The sequence below is a fragment of the Chinchilla lanigera genome, unplaced genomic scaffold (genome assembly GCF_000276665.1).
Source record: "Chinchilla lanigera isolate Chin_1 unplaced genomic scaffold, ChiLan1.0 scaffold00113, whole genome shotgun sequence".
Lineage (NCBI taxonomy): Eukaryota > Metazoa > Chordata > Mammalia > Rodentia > Chinchillidae > Chinchilla > Chinchilla lanigera.
The window spans coordinates 5,358,816-5,382,225 of record NW_004955514.1 but is presented as its reverse complement, the minus strand read 5'-3'; the positions used below and the strand labels follow the sequence as shown (position 1 = coordinate 5,382,225).

The 23,410-nt window shown below is 48.6% G+C and overlaps 1 protein-coding gene across 3 annotated transcripts; it reads right to left on the bottom strand.

Moving 5' to 3' along the window:
• Positions 1-6,235: 6,235 nt before the first annotated feature.
• Positions 6,236-23,383, bottom strand: Lyar (Ly1 antibody reactive). Of its 3 annotated transcripts, none has more exons than XM_005408839.2 (9): positions 23,063-23,383; positions 17,878-18,050; positions 17,150-17,264; positions 12,926-13,033; positions 12,733-12,816; positions 8,898-9,318; positions 8,510-8,596; positions 6,988-7,073; positions 6,236-6,554 (listed from the first exon to the last, which is right to left on the bottom strand). In XM_005408839.2, the coding sequence occupies exons 2-9, from the start codon at positions 17,997-17,999 to the stop codon at positions 6,420-6,422; spliced, it is 1,158 nt and encodes a 385-aa protein (XP_005408896.1). In that variant the 5' UTR covers positions 18,000-18,050; positions 23,063-23,383; the 3' UTR covers positions 6,236-6,419. The 3 variants fall into 3 exon arrangements, with proteins under 3 accessions (XP_005408896.1, XP_005408895.1, XP_005408897.1); XM_005408838.2 differs by having other exon boundaries at positions 23,282-23,374; XM_005408840.2 differs by lacking the exon at positions 8,510-8,596 and having other exon boundaries at positions 23,282-23,374.
• Positions 23,384-23,410: the final 27 nt, after the last annotated feature.

Below are 23,410 nucleotides of genomic sequence, written 5' to 3'. Positions count from 1 at the left end.
CATGTTTCTATGAGTATGGTACTTTTTTGGTGGGGTCTTTGCACCAAGGCACATCTCCAGCGCATGTTTTGTTCTGCTTTGCTTTGTTTAGTTTTTATTTTGAGACAGTGTAAGTTGCCTAGGCTGGGCTTGAGCTTGCTGTCCTTCTGCCTCAGCCTCCCAGAGTGCTGGGATTACAGGTGTACACCACCGTGCCTGGCCCAAACACACACATTTTGAAGAGTCCATAAGCAAATCTTTGCCAGCCTTACAAGAATCCAAGTGTTACAGATTGGCATTGGTAGGGGAGGAGGGAGTTCAATCACATAGGGGTCAATCAGACTTTGTACCTCTTTTGAGGCCTCGCCCCAACAACGTCACTGCATCTCATATGGATTCCACTGGTCCCCAAGCTAAAGAAAAAATAAGGGGGAGAAGACACCAGTCTTTCCTAGTGGGCAGTGACGGGCAGAATGCCGGCTGCGAGGGAAGGGTGGCCATGTCCTGCTCACAGCCTCAGTGCTGAGACATAGCTGCGAGGCGACCTAGCCGCAGGGGCTAACACCGCTGGGCACAGATCCCCCTCTGGTGCAGAGACTGCTGTTGCTCCAGCTTTTGGGACTGCTGCCTCTGATGCTCAATTCATTCAAACAGTAAGTGGCAGGTGCTTTTGTGAAACATCACAGACTAAGGACGCAGTAAGCAAACAAGAATCGAGTGCTCTGCAAGTTCATGCCAACTCTCCTAGCATCTCAACCCAACTCCTGTAGCCACAAGAGGCTTAGGGAATCTTACGCCGGGACACCTTAAAGTTGAGAAATTTCTATGACCTTAATGTCTTCCTAAAACCTCCAACAGCTGCTACTTCAAGTTCAGCAGTATAATACCTCCCTGTTCGGTATAAAGTGGGCCGGAGTGGGACTATCCTATGACATTGTTATTAGTGTCCTGATTCAAACTTGATACCAAATCCCCAAAGCAATGCATTAGAAATACCCAGTAGAATTGGACCTTTACCTCACTTTGATCTGCAACAGAGAAATCTAATATATGATCTACCGCAGGCCTGCGACACAAGTCGGCCTGAGGTCACCGTGAAGGGAGGAGGGTTGCAGAGGGGGTATTGGAGCAGCTCACAATAGCAGCTCTGTGGCCCAACAAAGGCTTGACCTCCTGAGCAATGCCTGACCTTCAAGCTCCCACAAACATATGTATTTACTCAGCAATTACAACTTCAAGTACCAAAGGGGCAGTTTAATCACGCTTATCAAAGGGAATAAATTAAAGCTTCCTGGATCTTATAACAAAAACAAAGCTAAAGAAGCATTTGCAGTGAGAAAGAAAAGAGTTTCTTTTCACCAGTGCATACTTTTTTTCTGAGAAATCTCCCTGTTTTGTAACCCAGACAGTTAGAAAGTCCAACCGAAATTACAGAAGCTAAAAAATCTAAAGCTAAGTGAGCTGAATAAAATCTTGGGTTTCCTTATGTGTGAACAGAGCTAAGATGCCATTCTTTAAGCCAGAGAGCAGCTACTCTGCAGTGTGCATGGTGTGTGTGTGCACGCCCATGCACACACACATGTGTGTGGTACTGGGGATTGGACCCAAGGTTTTCACACTGAGCTGCATCTCCAGCCCTTTTTATTTTTTATTTGGAGATAGGATCTTGCTAGGCTGCCCAAGCAGGGCTTGAACTTGCAATCCTCCTGTCTCAGCCTCTCCCAGATGTTGGGATGACAGGCGTGCAGCACCACACCCAGCTTCTGTATCTCTCAAGATAGAACTGCTATGAGAGCTTGGGGACACCCCTCTCCTCTGTTTTATAATCTAATGGTAGCGCCATGATGGTACTTGAGAAGGTAACATACAGACAGAAATTCGAGAAATGTCAGATTTTGGAGCAGAATCCCCTCTTGCTGTGGGGGTGGCAGTACAGACTGGCAAAAAGCACCCCAAAACTGTCGTGCTGCACCTTGTAAAGTTGGGACGGGCCCTGCGACGCAGCAACACCGTTCACGAGAGCAGCAGCACACATGTACCAGCTGTGGAGAAGACAGATTTCATTAGACACTCGGACACCCTGGAAACAGCTGGAATTCCATCAACGGCACAGTGGATCAAGGCTGCGAAGCAGTAAGGAGACCCTACACGAGAGCCATGCGGATGGAACTCGGGGGGTGGTGGCCGGGCACAAGTCCGTACCTGCTGTGTGATTCCATTTCATCAAGTTCAGACCCAAGCAAAGCCAATGCAAGCATTCCAAGTAAGTCTGTGGGTACCTGGGCTACATAAGTTTGTCCTCTGACTTCGTAATAGTGACGCAGGCATTTGCACCGTGCGTAATCCATGGAGCTGCACATCACGCTGCGAGCAGTGTTTTTCTTCTTGTTTATTTGTTTGTTTGGTACTGGGAATTGAAGTCAGGACCTTGCACTTACAAGCAGGTGCTGTGGCACTGAGCTATATCCCTGGTCCTTGGAGCAGGTTTTGTGTTTCAATATGCATGTCATGCTATGCTTCCAAAAGGAGTTTGCATTCAAATGCTAACTCATGTGAGTGTGTTGGGCAGCTGTAGGAGTGTGTCACTGTCCTGACATGGTTACACGCGTGCTATAACTAGAGTGCCACTTCACACTCATAGTGGAACACACTGCCCTACTGCATGGCTCTGCTGCTGCAGCGCAGGCATTTGGAGAGCTTTGTGCAGGAAGCAGCTCTCCCTTTGGGCCAAGGCCTCCATTGGTGGTAGATACTTTGTAGGCTGCACACTTCATGACCATTAAGGATTCTTCAGACGCCTACTAGGTGCCAGGCACTCTGTGGACAGTGTTAGTTCTGTGCTACCCTAGGAGGTAAGTGTAAGAGACAAAAGCCCCTGAAATTCAGAGAAACTGATCATCCTGCTCAAGCAGGTGTTGGCTGGTAAGAAACAAGGCTCAGTTTTGGCCTCAAGTCCAAGCTGCACTTGGCTATGAGTATCTCATCTCATCCTTCCTCCTGCATACAAAAAAGATGGCCTCACATCAAGTCTGTAAGGAATGACCACGTCCTATTAACAATCAATCCGTAGGACTGGAATAAACCAGCATCCTCCATCCTAGCCCTGGCAAAATTGAGCAGTCTCTCTCCCTTGTGGCTTCGTTATGGTCCGAACAACACTCACACATCTGATGCCTCCTGGAGGCCCCGGCACAAAGCTCAGCCCAGGCAAAGCAGGCTGGAGTGATTGGTCCTGTAACGTAGGATGGCTTCAGGGATAGAGGGCTAAGGAAAGCAGAGGTAGGTGCACCCAAGACATCAGGGACGCCCTCTCCAGGGCTGGAGATTGAACCTAGGGCCATATGTGTTGAAACCTCAGCAATGCTTGCGGCCAGTACTTCCTCTTCTGGAAATGAAAGGGGTTGGAGCACTCTTACACACACCATCTCTTTGACCAAAAGCCAGTTTATTAGAATGATATCAAGTATTAACTACACAACAAACTTCTTGCCCTCATGTAATTGAGGAAATCACTATATAGTGATTTGTAGCACCTTTCAGTGACTGTGAAATATCCTCTCCTCAGCTCAGTAGGTAGAGAAATTTAGAAGGCTGATTTTAACCACTTCTTGAAAATTTAATTGGAAGACAGAATAAAAGCTGAATATATATTGAGATTCAGGCACCACGAGGTACTGGTGAATGTACAGAATATGCCTTTTTTCTTACGTTGGATGAAGACAATAACTGATCTCCAATTTCCTTCCACAAGGAAAGACTTATAATCCTACTGGTTCTGTATCCAGGCGGAAGTTAGCAACATACAATTATCTATTTTGCACTGGAGTCCAGATATATCACTGACACAGAAAAAGGGTAAAACCAGCAAGGAAGATTGGTATTCGGTGGAGGAACACGGAACTAAGACACACTGCCAACAGCTTGTGTGAATGCAGATGAATTGGGTGAAACACGGACCCCTGAAAACTTTCCTTATTCACCTACGAAAGGGCTTTCTTTTTAAATTCCTGGAAATCTATCATGGGAAAGAGGCAATCACAGGCCAGTGAAATTGACAAAGGAAATAATTTAGTGCCCTTGGTTAACTCACTTTTGGAAAGAACCACAATACACTCAGGATTATGAGAGCTTTTCAAAGGTGCAAAGATTCGCAGATCTGTAAAAATGCCATTAATCTTGGTCTTCCATGAGTTTATCGTCATAGCCACCTCATGAGGTGGGGTCAGCTAGGACCAGGATCCTGGAAAAGCCGTAGTTGCTCAGCGGGGTTAACTTATGTTGCCAAGGGAAACCGAGTGATTCTGCAGTTTTAAGCTTTCTCCATCTGAATGCCCCTGGGCCATCCACTGTGGAGTCCCTGTGACTTCGAGGCCTGCGGCGGGTAGAGCAGCCCAGTCCACTCTGCGGCTCCGCTGTGCTCTGATCCTCACGTGCCAGCCTGACAGCGATGGGGTCCCAGCACATGACAGTCACATACCCTTGTCTTGTGGAAGCTGATGAAACCCATCTGCTCCCAAATTCTGCTTGCTAAGCAGCATCACGGAAACGTCCGGGATACACAGTGGCAAATGCCAGGAATAGCAAAAGAACTGAGGCAGGAAGACAACGGTGCATCCCCATGAGTCCCCAGCAGGTTTGGGGGTGTGTGTGCCACATCTCGCACACGGTAGCTTCTGACATTATAGCTTAGACAAGGTAGAGCTGTGAAGCCTGACGTGAACATCACTGGCTCGGGTTCTAGCGTCCCCTGGAGCCTCACGGTCAAACATGGGTGCAAGTTTATGACAACTGAGGGCAGACTCTGTAAGGACCTTGGGAATGGCCCAGGAAGGGAGCAAGCTGGGCGCTGAGGACCAGGGCAGCTGCAAGATCGCCCCGACACCCACCACCAGCCACAGCCTCCATTGGAGACCCCTTCCTGACACAGGGACTGCGGGCATCACCGTCACTACCTTGCTTCTCTGTCCTTGTGGTGCTTGAGGACAGACAGGCCACCTGCCCAGGCTCTGGGCATGGCTGCTGTGCCTGGGAGCCCCTTAAGCACCAAGCTAGCAGCGGATGAGGATGACGGAAAGGAGCACTTTGCCCCAAACTTAAGTACACACGTTAATTCTGTCACCATGAAACTGACGTGGCAGTATTGACAGAAAGCTACAGATGGGACACATCTTGAAATGCTGTGGTCTCTGTATCAGTATGACTGACAGGGTCACTTTGCATCTGGCTTTTGTCCCTAAGGAGGTGCATGCCTCGGGCCAACCCTCACTTTCTGCTGCTTGAGGAAGGCGAGGGTTCCCCCCGCTGGGACCAGAAGGGACAGCAGCCGCGGGGTGGGTTTTAAGGTTTGCGACTCTGCTAGCTCCTTTACTCAAGAAAAGTGAACTGGGCGAGGAACGTGAGGCTTGGTGAGGCTGACCCGTCAGTGACAAGGCAATGCCAGGCCCGATCCTGCGGCCTACGACCCACTCAGACACAGGGCCACCGAGTCATCACCACAGCGACCTGCGGATCACAGCTAAGCACAGGCGAGGCTGGGCGAGATGCTGGGCTCAGGCCAGCACTGGGAGGCTCCCTCGAGGTCATTCCTTGTCCCGCCCCCTGCCACTCCCCACCCCCATCCTGCGGCCCTTGTCCCTTCCCAGTCTTGCTTTCACACACTGGACGAAATATAACCTATAACCGATACTGGCTAAAGGGCGTGATGCTCACCAGAAGCTCTGCCTCTCAGAAACCCCATGGGAGCGATTCTCCACAGTGTGAGGAAGAGGTGGCACCCGGCCTCAGACAAGCAAGGCCAGGAGGCTCTGTACACCAGTCTAAGAGGGAACGGCCACGGCCCTGTGCTCATGGCTTCCAGTAAGGGCCACACCTTGACTGCTGAAGCCGCCACCTGGCTCAAGGGAGACGGGGCCACAGCGTCTCAGTGGGCGAGACTGTCACACAGACCTCTTCTGACAACCAGCACTTCTGGCTAAATATGGATCATCACGTGCAAGACTTGTCACGGCCACTGCTGGGCCCAACACTGCAATGCACACACACATTTTCACAGTACAGAGAAACACACACACAAAAAAGTCGGACAGAACTGTAAAGAAGCAATGCAGTTAAATGAATACTTATTAGATCAAAGGAGGAATTACTGTTTGACTTGTCAATGTACTATAGTTAGAAAAATTTCCCACATAGAAATATTATGTTTAAACGTACAATAATTTCAGCTACCACAGATTTAAGATTTTGGACAAGAATAAGATTTTGGATAAGAATATATTTTATTTTTTCATAAAAGTTCTAACAAAAATATATTTTTTTCTTTAACTTAAAAATACAGCTTTAGAAAGCAAAATTGAGGTTGTTATAATTCATTACACGTTTTATACAGAGCAGTGAAAGGAAAAAGTCAACACAATGGATTTAACTTCTAAATACCAAAATAATCATTTCAGAAGCTTGACTTTGTCCTTTAACAACCGGAAGCTTGGGTTCTTGCTGATTTTCTTGTTGAAGATGACCAGGAGCTCCTCCTCCGACCTGTGAGAGTCATTCGTCACCGTGTAATACTGAGCCAAGACCTTCACAAAGAAAAACAAGGTCAAATGGGTACATTTCTCCTGGAAATTTACCTTAAGAGGTTCTTCGTTTCACTCAGGGACAGGCGGGGGCACCTGTGGCTGTGTCACAGTTGGGTATGCGTGAGGAAAGAAGGAACCTCTGCACTGGAGGCTACCTAGCACAGTCATTCTCAAACATAAAGAAAATTCCGTAGAGCCTCTCTGCAGTCTCTGAAGCAGGTACCATGTCCAGGTGTGGCGCTGGCTGACGGTCGCATGAGGGTTTGGCCCAACCCCTGCCCCAGACCCCGAGGGGCAAAGCAGGCAGCCAGGAAATCACCAAGACACACACCCTCTTTCTCTCCTAAGACATTTTAGGTTAAAAACCAGAAGAGTATATTAAACATAAATTCTCCCCAGCCACACCACACCAAGGCCCGTTCGCATGGCATACCTTTTTCCTCAGCTTCTTGACTGACACTTCATTCTCCGGGGCCTGCCTCAGGACTGCCTTAATAGTTCCCTTCCAGTTGAATTTACCTACGATATAAAGGCTTAACGTGAGGGTGGGCACTCTGAAGTGAAAACAAGCGAAATGACCTGGTCCCCTGATAAACAGGTGCCGGAGGACAGTGGGCAGGGTCCTCCTTCATCAGTCCAAGCACTGGGGCCTTGAAGCACCTGCGGCCCTTCCTGGTCCTTGATCTCACAGTGAGAAGTGACATGGGCTCCACAAGCACCACTGCCGGACAAAACCCTGGGCAAAGGTCACCTGCACCCCACGGGCCCAACACCAGGATGCAGTGAGTATCCCCAACATCACAGGGCTGTGAGGGCTCAGCCAGGAGATGAAGACAGCAGGAGTCGCTCTGCCCTGAGTGAGAGGGGACAATCACACGTCACTGTACTGCGGTCTCTCATGCTGGGGACCGCACTTCCGGAAGGCATCCTTTCCTTAGTCCTCGTGCTAAGAACCAAGAATCTGGACCTACGTGGACAGCCTCCATGGGATGACTGCAAGGTGCATAGACACGTAAGGATGCTTAAGGCTCACTTATCCCTTACAGCTGCACACAAATCTATGAGTTCAAAAAAAATTTAGGTTGTAAAAACTCATTGTGCACAGAGCTAGGAGAGGGTTTCAAACTAAGGGATCGAACCTAACTTGGCCAGTCCCGACCTCCACTGGGAAAGCTGCAGTCTCCTCTGGGTCTTGGGGTGGGACGCAGAGACGAGGACTGGCCACTTCAGCGAGAGCAGCTCTGCAGGACAGGCTGCCTGACGAGGCCCCCGGAAGGCGCGTGGCCTACAGGACACAGGTGGCACCGATGGGCAGGGGACAGCTGCACCTGCCTCGACCTCAGGGAAGCTCTGGAGTCTAACAGGATGCAGGAACAAGAGGACTGGGGCAGGGGGAGGAAACAAGAGCTCTGGAAGCCACGCTAGGGTCCTCTTCAATCCCAAAGGCAAAGCACTGCTGCAGATTGGACCTGCAGTGTCCCCTACAAGCCCACAATGGCTGGGCCCCTCCCTGGCACTGGCAGAGCCTTTAAGAGGTGAGGCCTGGCGGCAGTCTTCCCAGGACTGCGGAGGCACCCTGGAAGGGGACTGTGGGACACAGGCCTCTGCTCTTCCTCTTTCACGTCCTAGACGTGAAGTGAGCAGCTCCACTCCAACCCAACAGCTATGGGGTCACTGTGGCCAAGGCCTCAGACACTGCCGCCCCAAACACATCTCTTTCCACAAACTGATGCTCTTGGATACTTGTCACCAGAACAGGACGCGGATACATACAGTTCCCACCCAGACTCCAACTTCTTTGCCTTATAGTCAGAGGAACACGGCCCTGTGATCCTACCCGCCCAGCAGCATTAAAGCGCAGGGCCCCACCACAGGGCCTGCTCCACACCAGCAGGGCCATCTCCGGCCCCTTCTCCAGGCTGAAGCGATGGTGCTTTTCAGTGATGGTGAGATACCTTTCGCAGGAGCCTCCTGGTCTTCCGGTTCTCTGTCCTCAGAGTCTCCTGGGAATGTCACCTTTTTCTTCTTAGAATCCACTTCAACTAAGTATTTAGAAAAATGTAAAACAAACCAGCCAACCATTGAATGAGAGCCTTGCTCATATCAGCACACCAGACACATCACCTTATCCCCCCAGCGGCCCAGCGCGGAGCCGTGTCACCCTGCACGCTGAGGAGGGTGTCGCATCAAGGTCACCACCTGACCAAGCGCAGCTCAGTCTGGGCCCAGAGCTTACACTCCTTGCCCCGTGTGGCTCCGAACGCAAGCTCTGACAGGTTTCACGTGCCCGGTTCGCAGCGTGACCGTTCTGGTCCCAATCCGAGAGCGCACACAGCCACGTACCTTCCGAGTGCTTCCGCTTCCTCTTCCGCGCGGCGGGCTTGGTCTCCTCGTCCGCACCGTCCTTGCCCTCTTCCGCCGCCCGCTTGCCCTGGCCCTGCTTCTTCTTGCCTTTCTTCTCCGCCGAGCCGTTGGCCTTCGGGGCCTCCCCGTCAGCCTCGCGTTCCGTCTCCTGCCCCTTTTTGCGCTTCTTAGGCTTCTGACTCTTTGAATCTCCTTGGTGATTTTCTAATTTCAGTTCTTTCTTTTCCTTTTTCCTGTTCTTCTGCCGTTCTTCCTTCCTTTCTCTTTTGTTCTTCTTTGCCGGCCCCTGCTCTTCTGCGGGCCCGTTTGTGTCAGACGGGGGAAGCTTGGCGGCGCCTTCCGCAGGTGGCTTGGCTCCTTGCTCGGGGGGCTGTTGGTCCTGCCCCTTATTCCCTGGCTCCTTTGTGGGGAAAATCAAGAAACACATCAATATCTGTCTCACTGTGGGGACACAGACGATCACATCACTGTGGTTACCTACAAAATACATGGTTTCATGACTTAAGACTTTCATAACCCAGACCGCACCCCAACTGCTAAATACAGCAATAAAAGCCCCAAGTGGGGAAAAACTTCCCCCAGCCCACACAGCTCCCTGCACTGAGCCTATGCCCAGACGGTTTCGTCCACTGGACAATGGAAGAGTGGAGACTCCTCATGCCGCGTAAGCCAGACCGTGAATCCTGCTCACTCACTATTCAGATTCCACTTGGATGCGAAAGGAACGCTCAGGTGTGGAGACCGCTGGACCTGTCTGCAGGCCTGCGTTCAGGTGACTCGGACAAGCCACTCACCTGCTCCGTCCCTGTCCCTCACCTGCCTCACACAGCTGGTGTGTGGACAGAATGACACAAGGCACGCGCTCAGCACAGCGGGCGCTCAGCACCGTAGCAAAGGGCTCTGTGAAGTACCAAGCACCAGATGAAAGCACTGTTACTGCACCGTCTCCCAGATGCCAGGGGGCCATGCACCGGGCACAGGGACAGCAACTGGCTGTGCCCAGGTCAGTGTGCTGGTGCAAGGTGCGGAACCCTAAGAGACAGGGCCTTGGAGAGGTGCTGGGTGACCGCAGGCGCCATCCTTGGAGGGGATTAATGCTGGCCTCCGAAGGACTTAGCTTTCTCAAGAGCAAGCCTTGCCTCCATCTTGCCACAAGATCTCTTCCAAAAACATCTCCACTGTGATGTCATCTGCCGTGAACATATTCAGGGGTTGAGGGTTCAGCAGAGGCTGAACAGATGAGGCTACCCGATCCTGGACTTCCAGATTCCAAATTGTGAGCCAAGTAACCTTTATTCTCTATAAAGCACCAGCCTTAAGTATATTTTCTTACAGCACCAGAAAATAGACTAATACCAAGCCAAAGGAAACTAAAAAGCTCGGTGCACTGGAACAAGACAGCCATCCCATCTATCGTACCTAATTACAATCAGCACATTGGTCCTGTACGGAGCAGGTACACCAGCACTGCTCAGCCCCATTCCCAGCGGCACGCCTGAGCCCTGCGCCTGCCCCTGCAGAGGAAGAAGTGGCCAGACAGCAGCCACAGGGCCACTCTGGGTGCTGGGGACCTGTGGGCTGGGGCATTTTAGGTCCCGCTCCATTTGTTACTAGCCAGATGACCTGGGCAAGTTACCCACAGTCTTCTCTGAAGGACCAAAGGCCCTCGGCAGAGTGAGAGACACAGCCCTGCTGCTCAATGCCTGGGAGAGCAGCACAGGAAATGGACATTCAGCTACACTGTTCAAGTTTCTTCAGGAGCTGTTCAGAGATATCAAGCTGTAAAGACTCAGGGAAAAGAAGCCAAGCAGAAACCTAGAAATAGACTCAGAAGGAAGAAGGGAAGAGAGATTCTGTACCTTCCGGTGAAATGCCACATAATGTGCTATCAGCTTCCCGTTACCATGATACCCAAGGCAACGGACCTACAGAGGAAAGGTTTCCTTTGGCTCATGGTTCTGGAGGATCCAGCCCAAGGTCAAGTGGCCCTCACTACCACAGACCTGGAGGCCACACCTCCAGGGCAGGAGCCCTGGGAAAGCACACTACTCAGCCTGAGCCAGGAAGCAAAGAGCAAGAGGACAGGCCCAGGGCCCCAGGACCCCTTCAAGGGCACCCATGCCTCTGTGACCCAAGGCCTAGGCCTCACCTCCCAAAGCCTCCCCAACTCCCAAGAGGGCCAGCTCAGGGGTAAGACCTCTACCACACAGACTATCAGGGGTGCTCAACACCCAAATAGCCTCCCTGCCATTTAGCCGAGACCAAGTCTCCAGGTGGGGCCTTGCCTCTACCTCCGAAACAGCCCCTGCCAGAGCTGCTCCATAAACGAGCGTGCCAACCCTGCCCACCTTGCCCACCTTCTCCCTACTCCACTGTGGTCCTCCTGAGGGACGCCGGCCTGCTGTGCCGACTCCTCCCAAACAGAGCCCCCTCCCTTCCTGTCTGCCTCACTGCCCGTCCACATAGCTCTTCCCGCACTGCTGCTTTGCCTGCTGGAATACGGCTCCCTGAGGGCAGGACGATGGCTACTGACGGCTGCACCTGCAGGCCCAGGCGCCACTGCCAAGGGGAGGAGCTGCACAGCGGAGCAAGCCCCCACTCAACACTTGGTGTAGTTAGGGAGGGAAACTGGCGACATGTGTGAACCAAGGCACAGGACTTCTGCTCTGTATGAAGGGCTCAGCCTTGGCTGTGTGGGGCACCACTGGGCTAGGGCAACCACTGACCACAGAGCTGCCCGAGTGACCTCCAAGTCGCCACCCTCCGGCCTCACCCTCCCTGAGCGCTGGGATTGCAGCTGCGCCACCAAGGCCAGCTTATATTATGGATTTTATTTATTCATTTTTTCTTTTTGAGGTCCTGGGGCCTTTGCACTGAGCTACATCCCGGCCCCTTGTACCTTCAGACTGGGTCTCACTAAGTCAAATCTGCAATCCTGTCTCAGCCTCCCAGGGAGTGAGAGTTATAGGCCTACACCACCATCTCTGGCTATTTTATGTATTTTTTAATGTGCTTTCAAAAGAGAAACTGCAAAAGGAATCTTAAATGACCTAGTCATAAGCCTCCAAAGGTCCAAGTTGTACATTCTGAAAGAGAATGATGCTAGATATATTGCCAAGATAAACTTTCACTCTGGTTCCAATTTGCAGCTAAATTATTTTCTTTACATATATAACTCCCAATAATTTATCTAAAATAAGACCAGGCAGAGCCCCCATGATTTGGGGCTCTGATGGAAGCTCCAGAGACAAGCAAAGCCTAACAGGCGGGCGATGTATTTATTAGAATGGAACCAGAAGGGAGGAGGCGCCAGCTGAGCAACTTGAGTGCCAGGCGTCCTCGGGAAGCACTGAGACCTCCCGCGGCTCTCCCCACACACCGAGGACCACCCAGCCACAAGCTCTTGCTTTATTTTTCTGCTTAGCACCAATGCCACTCCTGACATAGATCAGGAAGCTGAGGCTCAGAGGCTGAATCGTGTGCCTGGGATTACACATCTGGCAAGCAGCACAGCAAGACTTGAGCCAGGGCTGTCAGAAACCTGAAGCTCTGTCTTCCCAGTACCCTCACTGCCTGACTTCTAAGCTGGTCATTAGCCTTAGCTGGTACCAGGATCATGCAATGGGATTCAATATACCTTTCTCGGCACAGTAAGAAAATCTTTTCGCTAGTGCAGTTTATTCTGTCCCAGAAAAGAAGACACAAAGACGTTCTTTAAAAAAGGCCATCTTGACCTCCAAATGTCACTCATTTGCATTTCATTATTACTAATTGCTCCTGTCACGCTGCAGATCTAAAATCGGATCTAACTTACACTGCTGGAAGCTTCTGAGAAGATGTTCCACACCTGCTCCAGAATGGATTCATTGTAAACTTTTAAGCTATTCTTCATCCAGTTCTGCAAGGAGCAAGAGGGAAAAGAATCACGTATCTCATTTTGATGGAACACAGAAGCGCACTCACTGATGGTCACACAGCCCCCTCAGAGAAGCCAATCAAATCCATACCTGAAATTTTGCCTTTTTCCGGGGCACATTGTCAAAAGCACTGATTTGCTCTAAAAGTTCTCTCACTTTGGGGCTGACATTAGGTTTCTTTATTAATTCGTTAATTTTCTACAAAAAATATAAGACAATAAACAAGCAACATGTAAGTTTCATGAAAGCCAATCCCAAGGTCCGTTCTATGGCTAAAGTATTCACATTTTATGGATTCTGTATTTATGTCTAAGCTTAAACATGTATAGATCAACTATTATTCATGATAGTCCTAGCCAGATCAGTTAGGCAAGAAATGAAAGGCTTCCTAATTGGAAAAGACAAAATAAAGTAAAATTACCTCTGCTCACATAAGATAGACACCTATGTAGAAATGTGGTCTCAGATGCAGAAAGCCTTAACAATAGTATTGGGAAGTTGTAGTATATAAAATTAACTCCCCAAAATCATGTTGAATTTTCATACACTAAGAGTAATTCAAGAAGAAAACTGTTCCATTTGCAAAAATATCAAATAGAACACAGAATAAGCCAGGTACAGCAGCACACACTTGCATGCCCAGTTACATGGGAGGCTGAGGCAAGAAGGATCACAAGCAAGCCAACTCACTTAGCTCAGGCAACTTAGCAAGACCCTATGTCAAAATAAAAACTAAAAAGGGTTGGGAGACTGGGAGGCTGGGAGGCTGGGAATGTAGCTCAGTATAAGTTCCCGGGTTCAATCCCCAGTACTACAAACAAAACAAAACACAAAACTCAGTAGAATAATTAGGAAAAACATAACCAAAGAGGTGAAAAACTTGTATACTGAAAACTGCAAAACACGGTTAAAAGAACTTGAACAAGAACATCCATCCTGTGCTCATGGAATGGAAGGCTTCATAGTGTTGAGATGTCAGTTCTTCCCAAAGCAAAGTAACCTACAGATTTAGTGCAATTCCCATCAAAATTCAGGTTACACATATATTCTTTGACAGAATCCTTCTAAAATTCACATGGACTCTTCCTGGACTCTAATCTAAGCAATTTTGAAAGGAGAACAGATTTTGATGTCAAAACTACTACAAAGCTGTAATTCAAATGGTGTAATGATAGTCCCATGGACACAAACAGATGCTTGCATAAATGATCACACGACTTCAGACAAGGATATTAAGCCTTAGTCAATGGAAGGGAGGAATGTTTTCAATGGATGATGATGAGAAAAGTCATATTTACCAGAGAAGAATGAGGGTGGACTCTTACCTCCCGCTACGTACAAAAATCATCTCAAAATGGATCAAAGATCTAAACTTAAGAGGTAACAGCATAAACTCTCAGAAGAAAGCACTAACACTATAAACTCATATATTCAAGACACCAAATTTGGCAATGATTTCTTTCATGACACCAAAAGCACAGGTAACAAAATGAAAAAATGAACCAGACTACAATCAAAATTAAAATGTATGCATCAAAGGATACTATCAACTGAGGGAAAAGAAAACCCATGGAATGGGAAAAAAATATTTGTATATCACATTTGATACAGGTTTCATGTTCAAGATATACAAAGAGCTCCTATAATTCAACATCAGAAACAAACTAATTTTTAAAATGGGCAAAGAACTAGACACTTCTCCAAAAAAGATAAACAGATGGCCGATATACATGAAAGGATGTTCAACATCACAAATCAGCCATATGCCCATTGACAGGGGAATGGATAAAAAAGATGTGGGTTTTTTTTATATACAATGGAGTACTACTTAGCCATAAAGAAAGATAAACTTGAGACATTTCTAGGTAAATGGATGCACCTTGAGACCATAATCTTAAGTGAAATAAACTGGACATCCCTGTAAGTATCACATTGTCTCCGTGGTGTAACAGACTGAAAGCGTACATAAAGACCAAAATGTACAAGAGGTACTGTAAAATAAGAAGAAATTACTAAAAAGGGAAAGAAGAATTAGGGGACGGGGAGGGGAAAGGAAGGAAGGGAAAAAATGATAAAAAGAAGGATAAAATGGGAAAAAAAAAAGCTTTGTAAATAAGGAAAGGAGGAGTTGAAGAGAGGGGAAGGGGTTTGGGGAAAAAGAGAATCAAGATATATCATATAGATACAAATTCCCTATAATATGATCATTGTGTATATCTAAATTATAACAATAAATAAAAAAGAGAAACAATAAAATAATCAAAAGAGAAAATGAAAGACCCCCACCCCAAATCATTAGGAAAATAGGAACCCAGACCACAATGAGATACCCTGTCACACCCAGGAGGATTATGACCAAGAAAAAGAGAGAGAAAAAAATCACCATCATTCATCAAGATGTGAAGAAACCGAAATCCTTGTGCATCACTGGTGCGGATAGGAGATGCTGCAGCTGCCACAGACAACAGCACAGCGATTCCTCGAGCTTCAGTTACTTTACAACCCAGGGATCTCATTTCTGGGTAGATGCCCAGAAGAAGTGAAAGCAGGGATTTCAACAGGTTACATGTAGTATACCTGCGCTCAATCAACGTTTTTCTCAATAGCCAAAAGCCACATGCAAATTAAGTGTCCCCAGAAAGATGAATGGGTAAACAACATGAGGTCTACACACAATGGAACATCTTCCACCATAACTAACAAGGAAGGAAATTTTGATGGAGGCCACAACACGGACAAACCTTGAAGACATCTGTTCCCTGAAATACGCCAGTCACAAGGAACTGATACTGTGTAATTTCTGTGAGGTTCCTAGGCTGGGCAGACACACGGAGAGAGAAAGAGCAGGGCTGAAGAGTTCCTGTTTACAGGGTCCGGAACTTGGGTTAGGGAAGACGGACGTTCTGGAAGTGGATGGCAGCGACGGCTGCAGAACAGTATGACCGTGCCTAACTGTACGCTTAGAATACGTAAGTTAACCAATGGGACTAGAGAATAAACTGAGTATTAGCACAAAATAGAACTAAGTTCTAGCAAATAAATAAATCTGAACTAGCAAGGCCCTAACAGAGATGAAAATAAAATTAGTGACCTAGAGAAAATGCTAAGCAATCCCAGTGAAGGCAGAGGAAAACAGCAATTATTAAAGTTAGGAACTGCCAGGAGGCAGGAAGGACAATCATCAACAAATCAACCCAAGACACACTGGAGGTTAAACAAACACAACACAGGAGAACGGTCCTGTATGACAAAGACATGAACCTACACATACACAGACCACAAAAAACTGGATGCAGGATCCAGACAGGGATGAGACAAGACTGCTTACGGTGCCCATGCAGAAAAACAACACCTAAGCAAACAGGACCAACTTGAACAAGGAAAACTTCAGGTTGGCGCCAGCACTTGCTGGAGCAGTGTGCAGAGCCTGAGAGAAGAGGACACCAGTGACAGCTGAGAGGGAAGGACTGTAACCCGTGCGGATGCTTCTCTTCTGTGGTCTGCACAAGACTCACACTATGGTCTCTGGCTGTTACTTCTGGGGTGACTTGTTGCTTTCTTCTCTGTACATTTTTTGTTGTTGCTTGTTTGTTTTTTTTTTTAGAGGATTTCATTCAAGTCTGATGACAGCAGAGATGGAAACTGTATCCCTTTGAGGAATATGCTAAGGGGAGGCTGTCAGGGTCAGAAAATCCACATTTATATTCTAACACCAGATGGAGAACTATCAAGTTGGTTTTGAGGAAAATGCCCAATTTGCAGAGGTAACATTTGTCTTTTCACTCCACACCTTTTCTAATCCTTCCTTCTGCTTTCTAGTCTGAAAACAGCCAATCACATCTGGGAAGTTATACTTCTCAGCCAAACAGGGGTTTCATGGCTTCTGCCATTTCTTTGCACATATTTTCATTCTATTTTAGATAAGTAGGAAACTTTTTATATTAATGAAAATGTCTATTCTACTCGATTCTGACAACAGATGTGATCAGCATGGTTTGATTTATACACAGTGGCATTATCACCAGGGGAGAGAGATTAGAGTTTCTGTTTGGCTTAGTAGACAACAGAAAGCTAGTGAGAGCTCTTGAATAATTTTAAATAGGAAAAACGTGCATGAAAGACAAAATGCACCACAACTGTATTAACATTAGAAAATGAGTCTTTTTTCAAAGTTTTACTTCAACCTCAGTCTGTCCTAAGCCATGACGTTTCTGGGACTTGTTTGCATGGATTACACACTGGTTCTGGGATTCTGAGATTTCTGAAGTCGGGAGGGGAGACCGGAAGTGACTGGATGGACCAGCAAGATGTTACCTGAATCCACGCCTGCTGCTTCACGTCGCCTTTGTGGGTTTTACCTTCGTAGCCCTTGCCGCCATACTTCTGGTCTTCACTTAAGCACTTCACATGGTTTTTATAGTCGTTACCCCTTGAGAGTGGTCAGAAGCCCCAGTTAGATCAACACCCAGGTCACAGGCCCTGACCAGGGCACATGCTGTGCTGCCCTCTGCCTTTCTTCTCATCTGTCTCCTGCACAAGCACCCCGATTCCTATGCCCATTTTCTGGTGGTAAGTTCATTTTTTCTGTTTTTTGTTTTGTTTTTTTTTGCCCCGGTACCTGGAATCAAACTCACGACCTTGTGCTTGCCAGGCAGGCACTGTGCCACTGAGCTAAATCCCCAGCCCAGTTCATTTTTTCTGTACGCCAGCACATCCCAGCCCTGTGTAACAGGAACGCTCGAAGGTTCCTAAGTGGTCTTCTGAGCACTTGTGACCCTGGGCCCGGCAGAGTGGCAACAAGAGGTGCCCAGTGCCACTGTCTCATCAGCGCGGAAGCCCCCAAGACTTCCTTCCTTCTCTTTAGGGTTTAAAAATCAAATCGTTTCATAAAGCACTGGTAGAGAACTGCACCAGTTTTAATCAATGGACCCTGCAAGGCATTTTTCTTAGTTTCTTTCCTCAAATTTGCCTCTGTGAGGCCAGAACTCCCCAAACTGGTCTGAACCTTCACTGTGGATCTACACGAACTATGCAGAACTCACCAGAAATCTTTCCCACAGTCGATGCAGGAAAGGCACTCACAGTTCCTGCAAACAGACACATGCTTTTCCACTTGTATCTTCTTCACTGATTCGCCACATGCATTGCATGTAAAAAATACCATTTTTAGCTAAATGATTAAATATTCTCTATCCAAGATAGGTTTTAACTTGTCCTAAAAAAAAAAAAGGAAAAACAGATTATTGGTATCATAAACTGAAACTTCTATTCCCAATATGTGATTCATATACCTTTTCCTTAATAATTTCAACCATAATTTCACATGAATACAATGGATCCCAATGTTGATGAACAATTTGTGTAGAACTCTTACCACCCATGTAAGGAAGTTATCCCTAGTGAATAAGGGCAACATTGGCGGAGTGTGCATTTACTCTGTGCCAGGCATTATTCTAAGAAATTTACCCATATTAACTTATATAGCTTTCACAGACACCCTGTGAGGGAAGAACTATCATTGTTCAAAACTTACAGAATGCATGCCTTTTTTTTTTTTTTTTTTTTGGTCTTTTTGAGACAGGGTCTCACTGCGCAGTTCAGGCTGGCCTTGAGCTCACTTTGAAGCCCAGGCTACTCACAATGATCCTCTAGCCTTCCGAGTCCTGGGATTATAGGCGTGCACCACCACGCCCAGGTAATAATGCATGCCTATATCTAGCAATCTGAACAACTACTTTGAAGATAACAATATGCAAAATAACAGCCATTGTTGATTTCCTATCATCTTGTTTTGGAATTGTGTACCATTTTTATTGTTTTTTAAAATTTTTATTCCTTTAAAAAAAAAGTAATTAGGCCACAGAGAGATTAAGTAACTTATCCCAGGAAACAATAACAGAATCAAGATTTAAACCTAGTAGGGCTAGGGATATAGCTAAGTGGCACAAGTGCCTACCTGGCAAGCGCAAGGTCCTGAGTTCGATCCCCGGTACCCGTCCCCCTCCCAAAAAATGATTTAAACCTAGCAGATTGACTGTACCAATAAAGAGATTTTAGAGCACTATATATTTCACTTTCTCTAATACCTTTAAGTTCTCCTCCCTCTCATTCTCCCTGTGTAAAATATCCTTACACATGAAACTTATAAAAGGCACTATAATTTAGGTGTTCACTGAAAACAACTGCAGCTCCCCACATAGGGAAAATTGAGAGTTTAAAAAGTGGAAAGCCTAAAAACAGTGCGTGTCAGGCTTGGTGCTCAACTGTCAGTGCAGCACTTGGAAGTCTGAGGCAGGAAGATCCCAGGTTCAAGGGAGTCCAGACTACACTAGGTGAGGATGTATCAAAAAAATCGAACTCACCCAAAGCAAAACTTTCCCACAGGTACTAGAAATGTTCAGAGGGACGTTACACTGTACCCTCTGATGTGGCAGTGAGGACTCGCCCCTCAGCCTCGGCGGACTGGAGTAATGAGGAGCCTCCTGCACAGGGTTCTGGTCAGCTCAGTTCGAAAGACTTGGAACCATATCTGGCACCTGAACTTTGAGGGGCTGAGTCACGGGGGCGCTCACACCCCAGTATACTGGGTCTCTGGAGCACTGCCCTACAGGAAGTGAGTGTGCACATATACACACCCACCCCTTAAAATCTCACGGGCGCACACCGGTAACCCTAGCACTCTGGGGGTTGTGGCAGAAGGACTGAAGTTAAAAGCCTAGCCTGGGCAACTTAGCGAGACCCTGTCTTGAAATTCAAAAAAATACAAAAGAAAGCTGGGATGTAGCTCAGTGTGAATGCCCTGGGTTTGATCCCCAGTACCACAAACAAAGCAAAATACAGCCCGCATGGAGATGTCACCGTGCTCAGCAAAGCACAGATTCAGCTAAGTGGCAGAGAAGTCACAGTAACTTTCCACGCTTATATAATCACCAGATTCTAAAAGAACATTGTCAGTTTACATGTTCTGCATTATAAGTAAGTTTCACAGCAAAAACTTGACAACAGTTGAAACTAGCGTTTTCTTCCCCATTATGCTGATGAAACTGACCACCAAGTAAATCGATGGGGTTTGCTTCAGGGTAAGACTTTGCCCAAGAACCCTGACAATGAGCTCCCCTTGCCTGCAGTGAACCCTCACACATGAATCACCACGTTCCACCTGTGCTCCACCCAAGCGAGGATCAAGGCTATGCAAGGCCGCTCAGCCTTGAATGGAAATGTTCCTCCTGTCAGTCCCTCCCAGTGTACAAAGGCTCAGGGAGACACTACCCTCTCACAGTCAGCCCCTGACTTGCTAGGTACAAACGCAGGCCTGACCCCAGCTGGCGGGGTCCCCTAGTCAGCCTGCTCTCGGGGCTAGGTCAGAGAGCAAAGGCATGTGCTCAGCTACAGCCTGACCAAATCCGGAGGAAAGCAAACACGATGGCCCTGGGCCGCGCGCATCAACTCTCTCTTCTCCTCAGGTCACAGAGGCACAAGCTTGGGAGCTAGGGTCCCACTGACCTCACCTGGCTCCCCGGAAGTTCCCAGTTCTGAGCAAGGCAGAGGGAGCTCAGTCACGGCTAGCAGAACAGCTACTCTGTCTAAAAGGAGAACAAAGCCTGGAGTAAGAGCCAACATCACACCAACACAGGCTGGAGGTGCGCTTTTGTGTTCAAACAAGAGAACATCTTTAATTAGTCACCAAGAAAGGAACTGTCACCAGATGCACAAGGTAGCACAGCTGCATTGAGTCAAATTATCTGCTGGAAAATTCCAAAGTACTTTCACAATGAGATCCAACAATGGAAGCGGCCCTCCAAGTTAGATCCGGCTTAGAGCTCTCCAACCCCTGCTGTTGAGGACTATTCTGTTCCTTGACTGGGGAAGAAGAGGAGGGAGGCGAGAAAGGCTGCGGCAAGCCTTGGGGTCCAGCCGGGAGACACCAAGAGGACAGCCTTATGGAGAGTCAGGACTGAGGACCGAGAAGGGCGGCTGCAGACCGAACACCAGCCCAAGGGAGCCAGCAGTGTTGACCGCGGTGCCCAGGCCATCTGTGCAAGGCTTGTTCCCCTGGAGAGAAGCCACGACGTGTAAACACCAACTCAGGAGAGGGTTAAAAGCCAGCCACAGGCCTACTCAAAAGCCCCTCTTGGGCCATTTTCATTTGATGGCTTACCTAGTTGCTTTCTTCAAGGCAGAACAGCTTTCACACTTGACACAACCTGGGAACAGTGCGCCCACCTGCTCAGCTTATGAGATCAGATCCGTATCAGACCTGTAAGGAGCTTACACAGAGCCCGGGGACAGGTGGCACCAGCCCGAATGACCCTGACTGTGCCTCACAGCCACCCGAGTCCCCAGGGAAAATACCTTTCCCTGATGCAGTGCACACATGCATGCTGAAGAACGGCAACCTCAACTGCTCAGCAGACAGGGTCCCAGGCCTCAGTGCAGGCTTAGTAATTTCAGAAACGTTAATGCTACAAACTTCCAAAAAGCTGCTTTTGGCTGTGTATGTCTGTCCCTCTGTCCGGTCAGTTTTCTGAGCTTTCATCACATGCCACACCTGAGAAAAGCTAAAGGCCAAAAGGACCGAACGTGGGACCCTAGCTCTCTACAAAGTGACCTCATGTTCATATCGTGACCAGGCGCAGCACCTCCAGGACAGCTGTGATCCCACCTCCACTGGCTGGGAGTGCAGAGCCAGGCTTAGGAGGTGGAGGGATCTGCCTCAGACATAGTGAGTGGCTGAGGTGTCTGAAAGACAAGGTGGCAGCCCCAGCTCCTGTGCTGCTTCTATCCTCACCTGTTGCATCCCTGCCTTCTGCTTGGCCTGGAGATCCTCATCCAAAGGAGGGAAAAAGGAAGGTTCCACAATGTGACCTTCCATTTGTAAATATTAGAACCCTGGGGCTTCTTTCTAAAGCCAGCCCACCCTGGGCAAGGAAACACCCACGTCCAGGGGAAGGCCAACAGGTACTGGACAGCAATCCTGAGTTGGGGGAAGCAGCCAGGATCAGTCAGGGTTTGGAGTCTTGAGAAACTTCAGGGATGGACCGTAGTCTCCTCTTAACAAGATGGTGGTCATGTTTTGTTGGACTGGACCTGAATGAATATATGCCCTGAAGTTTGGTTCTAGGATTGGGATTTGGGATGATTTTTTGATTAGTTGTTTTTTTTTTTTTTTTTTTGGTTTTTTTGAGACAGGGTCTCCCTATGCAGTTCCAGCTGGCATTGAGGTCACTTTGTAGCCCAGGCTGGTCTCGAACTCACAACAATCCTCCTGCCTCAGCCTCCCGAGTGCTGGGATTACAGGCGTGTGTCACCATGCCCAGAGGGATGATTTTTAAAAGATCTTTCTCTTTCTACATTTCTATAGTTTTATTTTTCTTACAAAAATATTCACTATTCTTAAAACATTCTTTCACTCACACACACACTGACCTACAACCCATTACCACCACCATTCCAAAACAGGCCATCTAAGGGGCCAGGGCTGACAACTCCATCACAACCACAAGCAGTGAGCACAGGAACTAACCCAAGCCACTCCCTCTTTAACTCCCAGTCTCATCTGTGAAACACTGGGTCAAGCCAACTCCAACTAGACTAGACCCAAGTCCCTTCCAGGCAGAGAATATGGGGCATCCACAGGTCTTGTGGGAGAGCAGCACTGACCAGGACACCCCGTCCACACTCCTGCCTAAGCCTGTTGCGACAAAAAGCGCAAAAGGTGATCACAGAGAGGACCGTCCTCTGGGAAGGGCTAGGCGGTGGGAGCATGGATCTCTACTTTAACAGATGGCAACCTGAGCCTCACAGAAGTCAAGCCACTTCTTTGCTTCCCCACCCCACCCACGACATCACCTGGCCTGCTTTAAACCACTTTGCTTCGCTCTAACAACTACCTTACGTCTAACACCAAGCCCTGTGCACATGGGGCGGCTCTGAAGTAGTCAGGCTTGCAAATGCCTCACCTCTCTTTCTCTTCAGAGGCGCACGCTGCAAGAGTCGACGTTTCCTGATCATCTAGTATGTGCCAAGCCCGCTCCTGGGTGATTAACTCGGTTCTACTCCCATAACCCCCTCCCGTTTGGACGAAGAAGAGACGGGCAAAGCCACTTGCTCCAGGACGCACGTGCGGGAGTGGCAACCCCGCTCAGCACGCATTTATTCCGGCCTGTGCTCCAGAACGCCAGACCCAAGGGCCCTCCTTGGGGACTAAGACAAGAGCCCCGGCCTCACCATGCAGCAAGCCCGAAGCCCACAGAGCGGTACCGCCCCGGGCCGGAATGGTCACCCCGGCCCCGGCCCCCGCACTGTCGCGGCCGGCCGGGTCTGAACGGATGCCCTCGTCCTCCGCGAGCGTGAACCTAGGAAGGGCTGCCGGTGGGGACGCAGGCCCCGTCACACTCCCTGTCCTCGCCGTCCGGAGCCGCAGGCCTCTCCGCCACCGCTCCTCACCTCTCAGCAGCGCCCGCCAACGGTTTAACCGGCCGCGGGAGCACGTGGGCCGCTCCGACCCGCGCTGTCGCCACCACTCCCAGCGGCCCGGCGCCGAACTCGCCTCCACGCCGCTACGCGCGTGCGCGC